The following is a 19,037-nucleotide window of genomic DNA, read 5'->3' as shown; positions in this document are numbered from 1 at the left end:
CAGCAAGGTACGTGTATTTCAGGGGTGCGCGGGAAGTTCCACACGCGATTTCAGCAGGGTACGTGTATTTCAGGGGTGCGCGGGAAGTTCCACACGCGATTGGCCCAGTGCGAGCAGGGTACGTGTATTTCAGGGGTGCGCGGGAAGTCCCACACGTGATTGGCCCAGTGCGAGCAGGGTACGTGTATTTCAGGGGTGCGCGGGAAGTTCCACATGCGATTTCAGCAGGGTACGTGTATTTCAGGGGTGCGCGGGAAGTTCCACACGCGATTTCAGCAGGGTACGTGTATTTCAGGGGTGCGCGGGAAGTTCAACACGCGATTTCATCAGGGTACGTGTATTTCAGGGGTGCGCGGGAAATTGCACACGCGATTGGCCCAGTGCGAGCAGGGTACGTGTATTTCAGGGGTGCGCGGGAAGTTCCACACGCGATTGGCCCAGTGCGAGCAGGGTACGTGTATTTCAGGGGTGCGCGGGAAGTTGCACAGGCGATTGGCCCAGTGTGAGCAGGGTACGTGTATTTCAGGGGTGCGCGGGAAGTTCCACACGCGATTGGCCCAGTGCGAGCAGGGTACGTGTATTTCAGGGGTGCGTGGGAAGTTCTACACGCGATTTCAGCAGGGTACGTGTATTTCAGGGGTGCGCGGGAAGTTCCACACGCGATTTCAGCAGGGTACGTGTATTTCAGGGGTGCGCGGGAAGTTCCACACGCAATTGGCCCAGTGCGAGCAGGGTACGTGTATTTCAGGGGTGCGCGGGAAGTTCCACACGCGATTGGCCTAGTGCGAGCAGGGTACGTGTATTTCAGGGGTGCGTGGGAAGTTCCACACGTGATTTCAGCAGGGTACGTGTATTTCAGGGGTGCGTGGGAAGTTCCACACGCGATTTCAGCAGGGTACGTGTATTTCAGGGGTGCGCGGAAAGTTCAACACGCGATTTAATCAGGGTACGTGTATTTCAGGGGTGCGCGGGAAGTTGCACACGCGATTGGCCCAGTGCGAGCAGGGTACGTGTATTTCAGGGGTGCGCGGGAAGTTCCACACGCGATTGGCCCAGTGCAAGCAGGGTATGTGTATTTCAGGGGTGTTCCACACGCGATTTCAGCAGGGTACGTGTATTTCAGGGGTGCGCGGGAAGTTCCACACGCAATTTCAGCAGGGTACGTGTATTTCAGGGGTGCGCGGGAAGTTCCACACGCGATTTCAGCAGGGTACGTGTATTAGAGGGGTTCTGGGGAGTACCACACGTGAATTGGCCATGTGGGCCCTCCCAGGTGTACTCTCCACAACCTCCACGGACCCTGCAGGCAGCCCACGCCACGGGGGACTACCCTGCACCCATGCTCATGTCCCGCAGGCAGCCCATCCACCATGGGCATGCCCCCCAGCCAACCCACATGTCACCTTGCACTACTGATCAACAATGCATGTCTACCACCACCCCCACCCCCCTGCCACCATGGGCATCCTCCACCAGGCCCCCACTCATGTCTCTCACCACCCCCACCCCCCAGCAGTGCAGGGGCAGCCTCCACCAGGCCCCCACTCATGTCTCCCACCACCCCCACCCCCCAGCAGTGCAGGGGCAGCAGGCAGTCAGGCAGCAGCAGATGGCAGGTGGGAGCGTGTTCGGGGCTCTGGGGGGCAGTAGTTCGGCCTTCTGGGCAGGAGCGTGGTCTTCCGTGTGCTTACGCGTGGCCAGCTTGGTACGGAGTGATTTGGCACGTGAAAATCCTGCACGTCAGCGTGAAAACCGAGGAAAGGCCCTAGCGCGTAAGCGTGTCAGCGTGCCATGGCCCACACGGCTACCCTATTGTGGGAGTATCACTGCTGTCGCTATTATCACCCTGTGCAGCTGCATCCGGAGGTGGTTGCACTATGGGAGGCAGCCCACGCAAGGCCCTAGTCTGCTCCTCCATGGCTGCAAGCATGCGGGTGTGGTAGGTCTGGTTCTGGAGGATGAGTGTGCGGAGGTCCCCATGCAACAACTCACGGGATGCCCGGATCTCCGCCCTCGTTGCCTGCATCTCAGCTGAGAGCGTACGGGTGAGACGCTCCAGCTGCTGTTCTGTCCTTTGGTGTGTTGAAGCCTCAAGCTCAACAAGAGTCGTCCTGAGGTGAAGGAGCTCCTGCCTCAGGGCTTCCCTGTGGCCCTGGGACTCAATGGAGATGGCCTCCTGCAGAGTCGCCAGTGCCGCCCGCCTGTCCCTGTTGGACCCCAACATGTCCTCCCTGTGTGACTGGCAGATGGAGTTGGTTGCCTGCTCTAGTCGCTCCATCAGCCTTTCAGGGGGGACTATGGAAGTGGCCACCCTATCCATGGCCTGAGCCATCATCTCGGATGATGCTGCCTGTTGGGTTGCCATACCGTAAATGGATTGCTCCCATGCGGTATTGCCAGGTGGCATACGGCCACCACGTCGGCGGGCACCACACCTGTCTGGGGCAAGGCGAACTGCGCCTTGCTGTGCCGGCACTGCCTGAGGCTGCAGGACTGCATTCCCCCTCTGATCTGCTGGCCCAGGAACAGGATCAGATGTCGCGGAGTGTGACCCTGCATCCGTAACCACCAAAGGCGTAGCTGCCAACACTGACATCCCCATTGAGGGTTCTGACCCTGGTGCAGGTGGGTGAGACAGAACAGAATCCCTCCCTGGAACACTCACCTGCGACGGCACGTAGGTCTCATCCGAATCAACACCTGAGTACAGCTCGGGGGAGGTGCAGCCAGAGACACCCCTTGAGAGCAGGACCTGCAGCACTTGTGGGTTCTCACCCACCACCATACCACGTCCCTCACTGGTGGTTGGTCGGCCCTTGGACCCCTCCTGGGTCTGCACCATCTCCACAACCCCAGCAGTATCAGGTGCGTCTTCCCCTGCAAAGACATAAACACAAAGAAATGGAAACAGGCATTAGCACCATGGCACACATGACTAAAACCCTCCCATGCATGCACCCTCACTGCGTATGAAGGGCAGGCAAATGGCACACACTGATGACACCAAGATGGAAGATGAACACATTTTCTGCATGCTGTCTGGCAGTGGCATCACACATTGGCCTGTGATTGGCAGGTGAAACATACATGCCATCACACAGATGGCATGTACCATTGCTATTGAGTGAAGATGGAGAGGAGGGCAGCACCTATTCATTCAGTCCAGTTCCCGCATGTAATAGCTTTTCTAATTCAAACAGGTCAGATTCTTCACCTGGAGCTGCCAGTCCGAAATGGTGCAATTGCACAGGGACATGTTTGAACAAATGATATCCAGGTAACAAAGTCACTCCACTTTACCATAGCCATGTCAGACATGTGACTAGAGGACTGCGACATGCCTAGTAAAAGTGGTGGAATGCAAACAATCTGACTAAATGAACAGTGAAAAATCAAGCAACAATGTTGTGGCAAGGTGACACTTCAAGGGCAACTGGCGTGCAGTTGGGCTAGATGTCTACTGTTGGCAGAAGGGATACTGCTATGGCCAAATGCAGCTGCGCAGGATGTATTGCATGAAGCACATGGCTGACCCATACGACTCAGGCGCACACACTCTCACCTGTCACACAAACAGAAGCCCTCACACACACCATGCACATCGATGACACACACGTGCATGTGCACTCACCGGACAATGCCTCGTAATCAGCCAAATCTCCCACGCCTTGGATCTGTTCCTCCGTGACGTAGGTCCCAGCGACTGACTCATGTGGAGCGAGTTCCATGTCTACTACTGGAGACCCATCTCCAGTCACTAGAGTTGCGGCATGACTTGAGGCCTGCTTACTCTTTTCCCTGCGCTTTAGGTCATTCCAGCGCTTATAGCAATCATTGGCTGTGCGCCTCATGATTCCAAGGGAACTTACGATGTCCGCAACGGTCTGCCAGTGTGCCTGGCGTTGTGCAGGTGTGGTCTTGGATCCTGCAACAATGACCATCTCGTTGTCATGTGCGGACACATACTCGACAAGTGCATTCAGTTCGTCATCCGTGAAGCTGGGCTTCCTGGATGGGCCGGACTGTGTAGCCGTGTCTGGGGCATCAGCCTGTGCCGGACGAGCACTCTTCCTCTTCCGCTTGGAAGGTGGTGGTGATCCTGAGTGTCCTGCGCCGCTCTGGACACTAGGGGCAGGAGCCCTGGTGGACTCTGTATCAGGAGTGTGGGATTGCACACTCAGCATGGGAGTTGGTGCAGGCATTGGCTCTAGTGTGATGGTGTCAGGGGGAATGTCAGCAGCATGGACTAGGACCGACACTGTCCGGGCTGGGTGTGTGAGGGCTGGGGTGGATGGAGCCGCAGCTGCCCCTGCAGCCTCTCCGCCCTGCCTACTTGGTGCAGCAGATGACCTTGCTGCCCCAGATGCACGTGGGATGGTGACATCAACGTGCACCAGCGCACGTGTCATAGGCCTGCTGACCTGGAAGTCAGCCATGGAGTCAGCCAGGTCTGGTGCCACAATGGGCTGGTCCAACAAGGGCTGAGCATGGATGGTGTCAGCCACATCAGCCTCAACGGGAGGGGGGGGATTATGGGTGCCCTTGACTGGTCCTCCACACATGGGGGGACAGGCTCACCCTGCAAGTAACGACCACGTCCCCTACTGGATCCACCACGGCCACCACTTGTGGCTCTTCCACTTTTGCCACCCTTACGGAATCCTCGCCTCCCAGCCATGGCACTGATGTTAATGTGCGTATGGGAGTGGCTGTAAAATATTGTCCTGGGCAATTGGGGGTCAAAGAATTTGGGTACCAGATGGTAATTGTACCCTAGTGCTCTTGCAAGGCTGATTGTAACCCCTGGGGAAAGATGACGGGTCACGCTACGCACAGGAGCCCCAAAAAAGGGAGATGAGGTGCACGCAACCCCTCCTAGACCACGTGTGCAGAAAGAAAAACCTGCACTACGCTGTGGCACCCAGTAACACAAGAATAAACGTATGCGTGTCACACGCAGCCTAGAATGACCTCTGAAGGGGTAGGCTACACACGGGGCAAGCACAGATGTTAGATACGTGCGTGACTCACCGTCTGCCAGGTAAAAGAGCGTGAAAAAGGAGCGCGTTTGGTTGGCAACACCCCCGCCAAAAGAAGATTTGTACGCTGTCTGAGGAGACAGGACAACAGTAGAAGGGAACACTGTTTGAGGGAAAAGGCCCAGGTAAACCAGTAAAAGAGAAAAAAGAGAAAAAGCTGTCAGAGGTAACAGGGAATACGAACTTGTAACGCTGTGAAGTAAATCGCGTGTGAAACGACAAGAAGTACAGAATTCACCCACTCGCTCTCCACGAAAAGCACGTACAAGGAAATGGTGTTCTACGCGTACCTTTTATACAGGCCCACACGTCCAGCGTCACTTACGCGGCGTGTACGCGCTAGGGCTATTTCCACCAATTACACGCTTTGTCACTTCTGCGTGTAGGGCCATTTCCACCAATTACACGCTTTGTCACTTCTGCGTGTAGGGCTATTTCCACCAATTACAAGCTTTGTCACTTCTGCGTGTAGGGCCATTTCCACCAATCACACGCGATTATACTCTGACGTGCAGTCTTTCCACGTGTGCTCTGTCATCACGTGCTGTGTGGGAAACACCCGTGCGGGTCACGTCACAGACGCGCTTACGCGCTGAGGGCCTTTGGTCCAATAGAATCGCATATGCATGCTGACGCGCTTACGCGCTAAGGGCCTTTCCTCTGTTTTCACGCTGACGTGCAGGATTTTCACGTGCCAAATCACTCCGTACCAAGCTGGCCACGCGTAAGCACACGGAATACCACGCTCCTGCCCGGAAGGCCGAACTACTGCCCCCCAGAGCCCCGAGCACGCTCTCACCTGCCATCTGCTGCTGCCTGACTGCCTGCTGCCCCTGCACTGCTGGGGGGTGGGGGTGGTGGTAGACATGAGTCGGGGCCTGGTGGAGGGTGCCCCTGGTGGCTGGGGGGAGCCATGGGTGGGGGCCTGGTGGAGGGTGACCCTGGTGGCTGGGGGGTGGGGGTGGTGGGAGACATGGGTGGGGGCCTGGTGGAGGGTGCCCCTGGTGGCTGGTGGGTGGGGGTGGTGGGAGACATGGGTGGGGGCCTGGTGGAGGCTGCCCCTGCACTGCTGGGGGGTGGGGGTGGTGGGAGACATGGGTGGGGGCCTGGTGGAGGGTGCCCCTGGTGGCTGGGGGGTGGGGGTGGTGGGAGACATGGGTGGGGGCCTGGTGGAGGGTGCCCCTGGTGGCTGGGGGGTGCGGGTGGTGGGAGACATGAGTGGGGGCCTGGTGGAGGGTGCCCCTGGTGGCTGGGGGTTGGGGGTGGTGGGAGACATGGGTGGGGGCCTGGTGGAGGCTGCCCGTGGTGGCTGAGGGGTGGGGGTGGTGGGAGACATGGGTGGGGGCCTGGTGGAGGCTGCCCCTGCACTGCTGGGGGGTGGGGGTGGTGGGAGACATGGATGGGGGCCTGGTGGAGGCTGCCCCTGCACTGCTGGGGGGTGGGGGTGGTGGGAGACATGGGTGGGAGCCTGGTGGAGGCTGCCCCTGCACTGCTGGGGGGTGGGGGTGATGGGAGACATGGGTGGGGGCCTGGTGGAGGCTGCCCCTGGTGGCGGGTGGGTGGGGGTGATAGGGGACATGAGTGGGGGCCTGGTGGAGGCTGCCCCTGCACTGCTGGGGCGTGGGGGTGGTGGGAGACATGGGTGGGGGCCTGGTGGAGGGTGCCCATGGTGGCTGGGTGGTGGGGGTGGTGGGAGACATGAGTGGGGGCCTGGTGGAGGGTGCCCCTGGTGGCTTGGGGGTGGGGGTGGTGGGAGACATGGGTGGGGGCCTGGTGGAGGGTGCCCATGGTGGCTGGTGGGTGGGGGTGGTGGGAGACATGAGTGGGGGCCTGGTGGAGGGTGCCCATGGTGGGTGGGGGTGGTGGGAGACATGAGTGGGGGCCTGGTGGAGGGTGCCCCTGGTGGCTGGGGGGTGGGGGTGGTGCGAGACATGGGTGGGGGCCTGGTGGAGGCTGCCCCTGCACTGCTGGGGGGTGGGGGTGGTGGGAGACATGGGTGGGGGCCTGGTGGAGGATGCCCCTGGTGGCTGGGGGGTGGGGGTGGTGGTAGACATGAGTGGGGGCCTGGTGGAGGGTGCCCCTGCACTGCTGGGGGGTGGGGGTGGTGGGATACATGAGTGGGGGCCTGGTGGAGGGTGCCCCTGGTGGCTGGGGGGTGGGGGTGGTGGGAGACATGGGTGGGGGCCTGGTGGAGGGTGCCCCTGGTGGCTGGGGGGTGGGGGTGGTGGGAGACATGGGTGGGGGCCTGGTGGAGGGTGCCCCTGGTAGCTGGGTGGTGGGGGTGGTGGGAGACATGGGTGGGGGCCTGGTGGAGGCTGCCCCTGCACTGCTGGGGGGTGGGGGTGGTGGGAGACATGGGTGGGGGCCTGGTGGAGGCTGCCCCTGGTGGCGGGGGGGTGGGGGTGATAGGGGACATGAGTGGGGGCCTGGTGGAGGCTGCCCCTGCACTGCTGGGGGTGGGGGTGGTGGGAGACATGAGTGGGGACCTGGTGGAGGTTGCCCCTGGTGGCTGGGGGTGGGGGTGGTGGGAGACATGGGTGGGGGCCTGGTGGAGGCTGCCCCTGCACTGCTGGGGGGTGGGGGTGGTGGGAGACATGGGTGGGGGCCTAGTGGAGGCTGCCCATGGTGGCGGGGGGGTGGGGGTGATAGGGGACATGAGTGGGGGCCTGGTGGAGGCTGCCCCTGCACTGCTGGGGGGTGGGGGTGGTGGGAGACATGAGTGGGGGCCTGGTGGAGGGTGCCCCTGGTGGCTGGGGGGTGGGGGTGGTGGGAGACATGGGTGGGGGCCTGGTGGAGGCTGCCCCTGCACTGCTGGGGGGTGGGGGTGGTGGGAGACATGGGTGGGGGCCTGGTGGAGGCTGCCCCTGCACTGCTGGGGGGTGGGGGTGGTGGGAGACATGGGTGGGGGCCTGGTGGAGGGTGCCCCTGGTGGCTGGGGGGTGGGGGTGGTGGGAGACATGAGTGGGGGCCTGGTGGAGGGTGCCCCTGCACTGCTGGTGGGTGGGGTGGTGGGAGACATGGGTGGGGGCCTGGTGGAGGGTGCCCCTGGTGGCTGGGGGGTGGGGGTGGTGGGAGACATGGGTGGGGGCCTGGTGGAGGCTGCCCCTGCACTGCTGGGGGGTGGGGGTGGTGGGAGACATGGGTGGGGGCCTGGTGGAGGCTGCCCCTGGTGGCGGGGGGTGGGGGTGATAGGGGACATGAGTGGGGGCCTGGTGGAGGCTGCCCCTGCACTGCTGGGGGGTGGGGGTGGTGGGAGATATGAGTGGGGGCCTGGTGGAGGGTGCCCCTGGTGGCTGGGGGGTGGGGGTGGTGGGAGACATGGGTGGGGGCCTGGTGGAGGCTGCCCCTGCACTGCTGGGGGGTGGGGGTGGTGGGAGACATGGGTGGGGGCCTGGTGGAGGCTGCCCCTGGTGGCGGGGGGTGGGGGTGATAGGGGACATGAGTGGGGGCCTGGTGGAGGCTGCCCCTGCACTGCTGGGGGGTGGGGGTGGTGGGAGACATGAGTGGGGGCCTGGTGGAGTGTGCCCCTGGTGGCTGGGGGGTGGGGGTGGTGGGAGACATGGGTGGGGGCCTGGTGGAGGTTGCCACTGCACTGCTGGGGGGTGGGGGTGGTGGGAGACATGGGTGGGGGCCTGGTGGAGGCTGCCCCTGGTGGCTGGGGGGTGGGGGTGGTGGGAGACATGGGTGGGGGCCTGGTGGAGGCTGCCCCTGGTGGCGGGGGGGTGGGGGTGATAGGGGACATGAGTGGGGGCCTGGTGGAGGCTGCCCCTGCACTGCTGGGGGGTGGGGGTGGTGGGAGACATGGGTGGGGGCCTGGTGGAGGCTGCCCCTGGTGGCGGGGGGGTGGGGGTGATAGGGGACATGAGTGGGGGCCTGGTGGAGGCTGCCCCTGCACTGCTGGGGGTGGGGGTGGTGGGAGACATGAGTGGGGGCCTGGTGGAGGGTGCCCCTGGTGGCTGGGGGGTGGGGGTGTTGGGAGACATGGGTGGGGGCCTGGTGGAGGCTGCCCCTGCACTGCTGGGGGGTGGGGGTGGTGGGAGACATGGATGGGGGCCTGGTGGAGGCTGCCCCTGCACTGCTGGGGGGGTGGGGGTGGTGGGAGACATGGGTGTGGGGCCTGGTGGAGGGTGCCCCTGGTGGCTGGGGGGTGGGGGTGGTGGGAGACATGAGTGGGGGCCTGGTGGAGGGTGCCCCTGCACTGCTGGGGGGTGGGGGTGGTGGGAGACATGGGTGGGGGCCTGGTGGATGCTGCCCCTGCACTGCTGGGGGGTGGGGGTGCAGGGGGACATGAGCAGGTGTGCAGGGTAGTCCCCTGTTTTGTGGGCTGCCTGCAGGGGCCGTCGAGGGTGTACAGGGAACACCTGTGAGGACCCACCCAGCCTAATCGCGTTTGTAACTTCCCACGCACCCCTGTAACACACGTACCAAGCAAAATCACGTGTGATAATTCCCGTGCACCCCTGTAATACACGTACCCTGCTGAAATCACGTGTAAAACTTCCCGCGCACCCCTGAAATACACGCGCCCAGGATATTCGCGTGTGGAACTTCCCGCGCACCCCTGAAATACACGCGCCCAGGCTATTCGCGTGTGGAACTTCCCGCGCACCCCTGAAATACACGCGCCCAGGCTATTCGCGTGTGGAACTTCCCGCGCACCCCTGAAATACACGCGCCCAGGCTATTCGCGTGTGTAACTTCCCGCGCACCCCTGAAATACACGCGCCCAGGCTATTTGCGTGTGGAATGTCCCGCGCACCCCTGAAATACACGCGCCCAGGCTATTCGCGTGTGGAACTTCCCGCGCACCCCTGAAATACACGCGCCCTGGCTAATCGCATGTAAAACTTCACGCGTACCCCTGTAATACACGTACCCTGGCCAATCGCGTGTAGAAATTCCCGCGTACCCCTGTAATACACGTACCCTGGCTAATCGCGTGTATAACTTCACGCGTACCCCTGATATGCACGTTACCCGCTTTGCGTTCCTTGTTTGGCAGCCCTGTAAACTGGTCCAGGGTTAGCGCAGCTCTTTGCGATTATTTAGCGATTTTGATGGCTTTTCCTTGCGCGAGGGCGTTCTTGGGGGCGTTACTGGCGCTGCTGCAGGGTCGCTGCGATACTCTGCGCCACGGCTGGTGCGCGGAAATCGGTTTTAGCGCACGTGCCTGGCGCAGACAATCGCACGCGGACACTCTGCGCCAGCCGCTTGCGACACTTTTCTGCGAAATTCTATGAATTACCCTGTAAATGTGTCTGTAATATCAATGTCGATATCAGTTTTGATGTTCTATGTATGATTCTCTGAGATACCATTGATGATGTTGTTATTTAATCTATCTGTTATTGTTGCATTTTTTAAACGTCAAGAATATAGTCAATGTTTCCTAATCGCATGTTTGACAATGTGTCCTTTTTCCTAAAAGGCTATACAAGTGACATTTCCGGAAGGGTTTCCTGCTAAGGGATCACACTTGTGTGATGGAGATGTGATAATTTACAAGGAGCGGAAATTGTGACTTTTAACCACCTCCAGACAACTATATATGCATGCATATTTAATTTTTATTTTTTATTTTTTTTATTTGATTTGGCTGAAAAATTCAACCTTTCAATACAAAATCCATTTACTTCATTAAAACATATAAAATGTGTCATGACACTACATAAATATTATATTCATTTAACTGATCACAATTCTCATAAATTATTTCTAAACTATTCTAAGCATAAATCATTTGAGTTCATAATAAAACACAAGGAAAAGATAAACAATAGGAAAATATAAAAGTATAAAGACAAAGGGAGAAAGTGCCGTCTTCAAGATGAAATCAAATGGCAGTCATTTAGCATACAGAGCAAGGTGCTTTGTACAGTTCTCAGCATAGCATATCATTATTGTTTGTTTTGATTGTGTTATTTATTATTTTTTAGCTTTGTTTTTTGGTTCTTCATCATTTTCTAGTTTTAATTCATTTAGAAAGTTTACCGTTGCATATCCTATTGATTTTGAGTGCACATGAAATATAAACTTCCATAGATCTTTAGCCTCCATGTGTGCTCGGTGTTGAAAAAGGTTTTTAAAATATTTAACTCTTAAGCAATCCAACTTTGTACACTCAGTGAGCAGGTGTTCTAGTGATTCCTCATGCTTACTACAGAAGCGACATAGACTACATTCTACAGCATCAGGAAACCATCTAGATGTAATTTACCTGGTTTTCCATTGGTTTAACCTCAAGCGCAGAAGTCCTGCTCGATGCGAGACATTTGGTGATTTTAAGAGATACTCTTCAGGGGAACCAAGGGATTTTAAGGCAAAAGGATTCCGTCTAAAGCATTTGTAGACTTGACATTGTTCTCTAGTGCTTATCCAATCCATTTCCCAGATCTTTTGCTTAGCTTTGTCAGGATTTAACAACAAAAGCTCATTCCCTACGTCTGCTTCTTGCAAAAATCTCTGCGCTTGGGCTTTCCAATGCTTAGCAAAACTGTCATTTGATGTTTTTACATAATTTGCTAAATGTTTTCCCAGCCATGATCTTCCAGGACACATTTCCTGTATAGCATGCATACTCTCCATTTATAGGTGGCTTGCATCGATATAAGCCCTAATTCATGCCTTATGAGGGCTATGGGTGTAGATTTCGAGAGTTTCAAAAGATTTTTCCAGTATTCTCCTTCTTTCTTATCCCAATAGTTGCGTGTTTTGTATAATCTTGTCTTTGACCCATACAATTGTATTGGCAGAGCCTTTTGCTTATAGTATGTCATTAGGGGAGCGATGGTGAATTTACAATATTTGCCACTGATCATTTTTGCTTGGGAGATTAAATTATTCCATTTTATTATTGCAGTGGTTTCATATGGAGTGTCCTGTGGGCTATTGTTAATGTTCACTCCCAGGTAAATATATTCACCCACTGATTCGAGCTGCTGATTATCTAAAACCCACCTATGATCTTTATTTCTTTGCTGTGAATTTCCAAATTGGATCACTTTTGTTTTTTTAATATTTATGATCATACCATTGCATTTGGCATAGTTCTCCAGTTTATTGAGCATATTGCGTAACCCCATCGGTGTCTTTGATAGGAGGAGGAGATCATCGTCATACAAGAGCCATTTGATTTCATGTTTGCCTAGTTTTGGGGAATCAGTTATGATGTTAAGAAACTCTTTACCCATGTCAGAAATGAAAAAATTAAAAATTGCCGAAGCAAGTATACACCCTTGCTTAAGTCCTCTCGACGTGTCAATGGAGTCAGTCAGCAGACCATCGCTGTTTAATCTTATTTGAAGAGAGGTACCCTGATGAAGCTCAATGATCCACTTCAAGATGTTCCATGGGCAATTGTTTCTCATTAGCTTCGCCACTAGCAGCTCCCTCAATATAGAATCAAACGCAGTTTTGAAATCGATGAATGCAATATACAGTGGTAGATTTTTACTCGCTTGCTTTGCAATGATAGCATTTATAGTGAATAGGTTAATACCTATTCCTAGACCTTTAATGAAACCTGTCTGCCAAGGGTCCCTCAGGTTCTCTCTGTCTAGCCAGTTGTTAAATTCAAGCAAGACAAGACGAGCAAATATTTTCCCTGGATAGTCCAGAAGGGCTATCGGTCTATAGGATCCTGGATCAAGTGTGTCTCCCTTCTTAAACAACGGGATTAAAATAGATTTTTTACATGATGTTGGAATCAACCCGGTGCGCATCACTTCCGCAAATATTTTCGTCAGTATTAGTGACCACACTTCTATCTCTTCTTTGATGGTTTTATTATCGAGCTCATCCGGGCCAAGGGCCCTTGAGGAGCTTAGTTTTGAGATATAGAATAAAATGTAATTTTGATCGAATTGTATAGTGTGATCCCAATTCGTACCTTTAAGAGGTATTTGCTGGATCATCATTGGTGTCTGGTATATTTTCAGGAAGTAATCGCGCCAGGTTTTAGCCGATATGGAGTTAATTTGAACAGAAGACTGATGTTTGTAGGTGACATTATTCAGGACTTTCCAGATTTCCGCTGAAGATTTGGTGGCAATTTTTTTAAGCATGTCCTCACTGTCTCTCTGGTAACATTGGGCATTTCTACTTCTTAACCAGTTTTTATATACTGTCTTTATATACTTTCTGTATGTGCCTTATCTGCGGAAGTTTCTCTTCTAATGTTAGATCTTTTAGTAGTCGTATTTGTTTTCTCATGTTAGCTTTTTTAGTTTTGACACCAATGTCAAAGACATGAGCATGTTTGTACCCTTGTCCTTGTGAGGTGTTTTTCACATATGCATATTTCTGCATTATTGATACATAATCCAAGCCTGGACGTGTGGACAAATGTTTGTCAAAATCCCGCAGGGAAGCATTAGACCACTTGATTTTATTCCTCCTGTTGTTAGTAGTTATATTTCCATTATATGTCTCACAAGTGCTTTTATTGGGGGGGTTTTCTGTTTGCCACACCCAGCAGAGTTGGCTGTGATGACTTTCCCTTTTTGACTTTACAGTCATGGACTGGATTAGATTCAACAGTGTACTGTTCACAAATATGTAATCTAATATGGCTTCAGATGGACCATTATGCCATGTGTTAGCAGCCTGCGTATCCCCCTCCACAGTCCCATTTAGCATAAATAACTGCATGTCTTCCAATATTGCTAGCCATCTTCTTTCTTCTACCGTTCTTTTTCTTTTCCTCTTATTCAGCAGATGCATGTTAAAATCGCCCATGATCATTACATGATCAACATTTCTTTCTTTAGCAATTTTGGCAAATACTTCTTGACAAAGTTCAAAAAAACAATCCGCAGTTAGATGAGACCTTCCCCAATAGATGTTTATGAGTATAGGTAGGTGTGAATCACTCTTCAATTTGACAGTTTGGATAAAAGGGGTGGTGGAATCATACATAGCTATTGTAAAGCCTTTTGATTTCTTTACTGCAACTAAAAGCCCTGCCATTGGTCTACCACGCGGTAGGCATATTGCTGGTTCTAAGTATATTTCATAACCATCCCAAATTGGGGCTTCGGCCAACCATGTCTCCTGAAAGACCACTATGTCAAACTTGTCAAGTTCAGTATTCGCCGTATTCGTAAAGTGCTTGAACCCCCTAGTGTTCCAACATATCAGTTGGAGTTTCTCTTTTGCTATGGGTTGTTATGAACGATCTAAGTGATTACCTCTTCCCTCATCTGATGCAGCAAAGTTGGCGCCATAAATGCGGGGAATCCACTTTGTGGAGCCTACGACTTCTTCATTCGATTGACAGTCTTCTTGATACAAGTTAAAGCCCATTTGAAAGAAAGCATCTCTAGCCTGCCATAATATATCTGCAAGAATGGTTGAGTGTATAGAGATTCTGGATCGTGTCAGATCCTGATCATCCATGAACTCAACTCTGTCGATGTCCGACGTTGAAATGTTCCTTAATTGAGATATCTCCCTGCAGATGTTTATGACGCTTGATCGATTCAGGTCAAATTGCTGGAATGGATGGTCCCTGCATTCCAGTATGAAGCAGTGACTGTTCTTCTGGGCAACTGCCCTCGATTTAAATGAGACTTCTTTGCTCATATTCTTGTTCTTTTGCCATTGTGCTGTTTTCCTCATACTAGCATTCTCCATTGTCTCATTATTTGAAGACATTGCGTTGTTTATGGGACCTCTCACTAGGCGACCTCCTGGCATGGATTTTGTCTCCATCTTGCTAGATCCAGTTTCCGTAGTTTCCTTTAACTTGCTGGCCATGTAGTTTTCTACAGTTTTGTTTATTTCTTCTCTTATTTGCGCCTCATTTAACACCCTCCACCTTGAATCTGTCTTTTCACTGTTGGGGAGTGCATGAGGTTGGGCACTTTTGCTTCTTCTCATTGCTGTTTCTATTGCAACTAAGTCATTTAATGGTTTGTAAAATAGGCTTGATGTAATTGTATTTATACTGCTTAAGGGCACAGTTCTCATATGCTCACTGCTTTCATCAGTGATTTTTGACTTTTCTCTTGTTTCTTTTATAGCACTTGTTATCTTCAAAATTTGTCTATTCTTTACTTTCCCTTTAACACCTTTTGCTAAAGAAATGGTGCTTTTCATTTTATTTGTTAAGGATTCCTCTTTGTTTTTCTTATTCTGTTTTGCAACTGTTTTCTGTTGTTCTGTTTCACTATTACTGGTCTCAATAGTTGCTTCCACGATTAACTTAGTCATGGACGGCTCACCATCGCTACCTTTTGCAACGTTCTGTAACAGATGCTTTGAGGGTTCTTCAAGATTAATAGTGTTTGGCGCCCCACTAAAATTGAATTGTTTTGGGTGCAAAGGAGTCTTAAACCTGTCGTTCATATTACTTGGGGGGATTGTGGTCTGGGTTCCCGACTCTTTTGATTCACAATTTCTAAATATTTCATATTGTTGAATGCACTCTCTTCGTTCTCCCATTTCCTGGCAGCTGTTACTTTGATCTGTCAGCTTATTCAATAATATAGTTTGGTAGTTCAATTTTTGGTCCATTGCTTCATATAGTTTGGCCAACGATAGCAAAGCTGTGTGCATTGCTAATAGGACCAAATTTTTCTCAATCAGGGCCTCAGCCTCTTCTACAGGACTTTCAAGAGGGATCACCGGCCATGCTTTCCCAACAGTAAGGTTTTTATTTCCCCTTACAGCTTGCCTGGGGTTTGGAGGGGCAAAAGAGAGTGATTTCACAAACGCTTCTTCCTCAGAACATTCTAGCATTTCTAATTTTGTGATACATTAATTTTGTGATACATTCATTATGTCATTATGTCATCCTCTTCACTTCTACGCCTACTTGTGTTGTGTTGATGTTGTATTGGAATGGGCGACAGACTGTCTACTTGCATTAAGTCTCCTGTGTTGGAGTGTACAAACACAACTTCCTCTGTACTCATCGAGGCAGAGCTACAATCCATAAACTATAGCTTCCTCATCTACTTGACCTGTGATTTGCAAGTTATGATAAGCCTCTCTTAGTTTCTGCTGGGCTTCGATCGTACAGGGCTTGGGCGGACTTTCAACAATTTTTTCAAGTGTTTGAGGTGCAAACACTTTATCATTTTCACATCGTTTACTCTCATGTTCCATGGTAGTGTCTGAGATTGCATTTCCCACTCCAACATTTAATATTATAGGTGTGCTTACTTTAATGGCAGCTACTTCCATGTCAAGGCGCTTATTCAGCTCAGTGAGCTTTTCTTGATTCGGATGACAATTTTTGGTTTGTTGTTGTTGTTCTTGGGGAGTTTCGGTCCCTGTGCTTGTATTCAAATTGTAATATAAGCGAATATCAGGTACCCTTGACATTAAGCGGTTCCTGTTTTTGTTTCCCACTTTTTTTCCCCTGCACAGGTAGCTCCTTTTTTCCTTTTTTCTTTAAGATTGGGACTGTTGGAGTGTGCGGCATACCCACCATATTTTTTATCTTTGGATTAATTCCTTCTTTAAATAGTGCACTATTCATGGGCGGCATACCAGATTTCAGTGTGTAGGGACCCTTCTCCATGCTACCACAAATAAAACACAATTAAACTCACACTCGTGCACGGTACGTAGCCTAGAGATTACACTATGGGTGGGAATAATAGTACAGGCAATAGCCTCTTACCCTTTCACGTAGTGCACAGTTTTCCCCTTTTTTTTTTTATATATGATTTTTTTAAGCACCTTTCTTTCTCCTCCTCGTTTGCAGTATGGCTAAGTCAAGTGCTGCCAGCCCAATCCGCGCCCCAGGCACAACGAACAGCGAACAGAAAACAGTACTTATCCGTACTTAGTGCGCGGCGCGAGTGCGCAGGGAGAGAGTATTTGTAGAGGAGGAGGGGAGGAGTAACTTGCACGTCACATGCTTAACAAGGGCGGAGTCTCCCTCCAGGAAGTGTCCTTGTGGATCAGGAAGTCAGGCAAGCCAGGCGCCGCATGCAAAGACGTCCTCCTGGATGATTTACTTTGCGTTTTCACAGCACGGCAGCGGGCTCAATGGGAGTCTCGTGATGATTTCCTTCAGCGTGTCCAGCAGATCCAGCAAACCAGCAAACAGTACTTATCCGTACTTAGTGCATATTTAAAAAGAAATTAATTACCTGCAGTAAATATTAAATATAATTTCTAGTAACATATCAGATAATTTGTCTGTGAGGTGTTCCTTCACTCTGTACACTAATCTTTAGAACATTTTGTTAATTCTACTCAGGTCCCAGTCTCAGTGTGTACGCCAAGCTGTTCACCTGGTTTTAGGAAAATGTCAAAGAAAGGAGAGCCGGCATGCTGCTTTCTGTGTGTCCCATGCCCTCCTGGGGAGATTTCCAACAAAACTGGTAAGTCCCTCATGCATATATACTTCACTGCATAGATGTGCATTCTGTAAATCACAAATGTGTGCAGTTGCATCCTCTTAAGTCTGTGTTTGTTATCCCTTTCAGATTCCACTGAGTGTTCAAAATGCCCTTGGGATCAGTGGTCAAACAAGAAACAAGATCAATGCATACCAAGGACAATCCAGGTCCTCTCCTATGAAGAACCTTTAGGGCTCACACTAGCGACAACCTCTGTTTTCTCATCACTTTTCCCCCTAGCTATTTTGGCTCTCTTCCTTCATCAGAGTAACACTCCAATTGTCAAAGCCAATAACCGCTCTCTCAGCTATGTTCTGCTCCTGTCCCTAGAACTATGCTTTATGTCATCATTTTCTTTCATTGGTTATCCAACACCAGCAAAATGTCTCTTTCGACAAATGGCTTTTGGCATCACTTTTGCTCTTTGTGTCTCTTGCATCTTGGCCAAAACGATCATGGTGGTCATCGCCTTCAATGCCACCAAACCCAACAGTAATCTAAGGACTTGCATAGGACCCAAATTGTCGTTCATGGTGATCAGTATCTGTACGCTAATTCAGACTATTCTCTGTACCACATGGTTGAGCCTCTCACCTCCATTCTTAGAGTACAACACCCACACTTATCCTGGACAAATACTAATTGAGTGTAATGATGGTTCTTCCATTGCATTCTGGTGCATGCTGGGATATCTTGGGATTCTGGCCACAATCTGTTTCATCATGGCCTTCTTTGCCAGAAAACTGCCGGACAGCTTTAACGAAGCTAAATTCATCACCTTCAGCATGCTGGCCTTCCTCAGTGTCTGGCTTTCCTTTATTCCAGCCTACCTCAGCACCAAGGGCAAGTACATGGTGGCCATGGAGATTTTTGCAATATTGTCTTCCGCTTCTGCGTTGCTACTCTGCATATTTTCCACAAAGTGTTACATTATCCTGTTGAGGCCAGAGAAGAACACAAAGGAATATCTGATAGTCAGAGACAAACAAAGATAACCCTAAGAAGTTCAATTAATTTCAGAAACTGTATACACCATTATTCATTTACAGCATTCACTCCATGTTCATGCAGTTCAGTAAATACATCAAAATGTAAGCGAAATGTTAGTTGCAACACAATTAGCCATCACTGTCCAGTGATATCCGTAATGCATGTGATAACTATCCGTACATCCTTGTCCTCTGATCTATAGCCTTGATCCGAGGTTGCACAGTGGAGATACCATATAATTTAGCATGAAAACAAAAATGTGAAATGAATGTGAAGTTAAAAAAGAACACGTTTACATGTTTAATCCATGACTTATCGCTTCCAATGCAGCAAACCCTCCTAAATGTTTTAATAACATGCTGTTTGTGTAGCATTCACAATGAACTATGTCAAAGAGCTGAGTAAATTCAGTATGCCGAAATGCACTTGTGCAAGTGACCATGTACCTGGAGAAAAAAACAAAACACTGTGACGTAAAGATGTTGGCTTGTTTGTGCTAGCTACCACTGTCAGTATAATTACTTTCTCTGCACTATAAACATATTAATCTGATTGCATGCTATTACCATTACACTCAACAAGATATTCTTTTCAGCTTAGCAATGTTGGCATGCATGTGCCTGTAACCTCTGCCAATTAACATATCTGATTT

General features: G+C 51.5%; 1 protein-coding gene across 1 annotated transcript in view; it reads left to right on the top strand.

Moving 5' to 3' along the window:
• The window catches only part of LOC138467833 (vomeronasal type-2 receptor 26-like), a 56,621-nt gene extending 38,231 nt beyond the window's left edge, over positions 1-18,390 (top strand). The window contains exons 2-3 of the mRNA XM_069608149.1: positions 17,254-17,377; positions 17,483-18,390. Of these exons, the coding sequence (XP_069464250.1) occupies positions 17,254-17,377; positions 17,483-18,390 (1,032 nt within the window). The remainder of the gene's footprint in view (positions 1-17,253; positions 17,378-17,482) is intronic.
• The last annotated feature ends 647 nt before the right edge of the window (positions 18,391-19,037 follow it).

Source organism: Ambystoma mexicanum, chromosome 1p, assembly GCF_040938575.1.
Source record: "Ambystoma mexicanum isolate Mex_15411 chromosome 1p, UKY_AmexF1_1, whole genome shotgun sequence".
Classification (NCBI taxonomy): domain Eukaryota; kingdom Metazoa; phylum Chordata; class Amphibia; order Caudata; family Ambystomatidae; genus Ambystoma; species Ambystoma mexicanum.
This window is presented reverse-complemented; position numbering and strand designations above follow the sequence as displayed.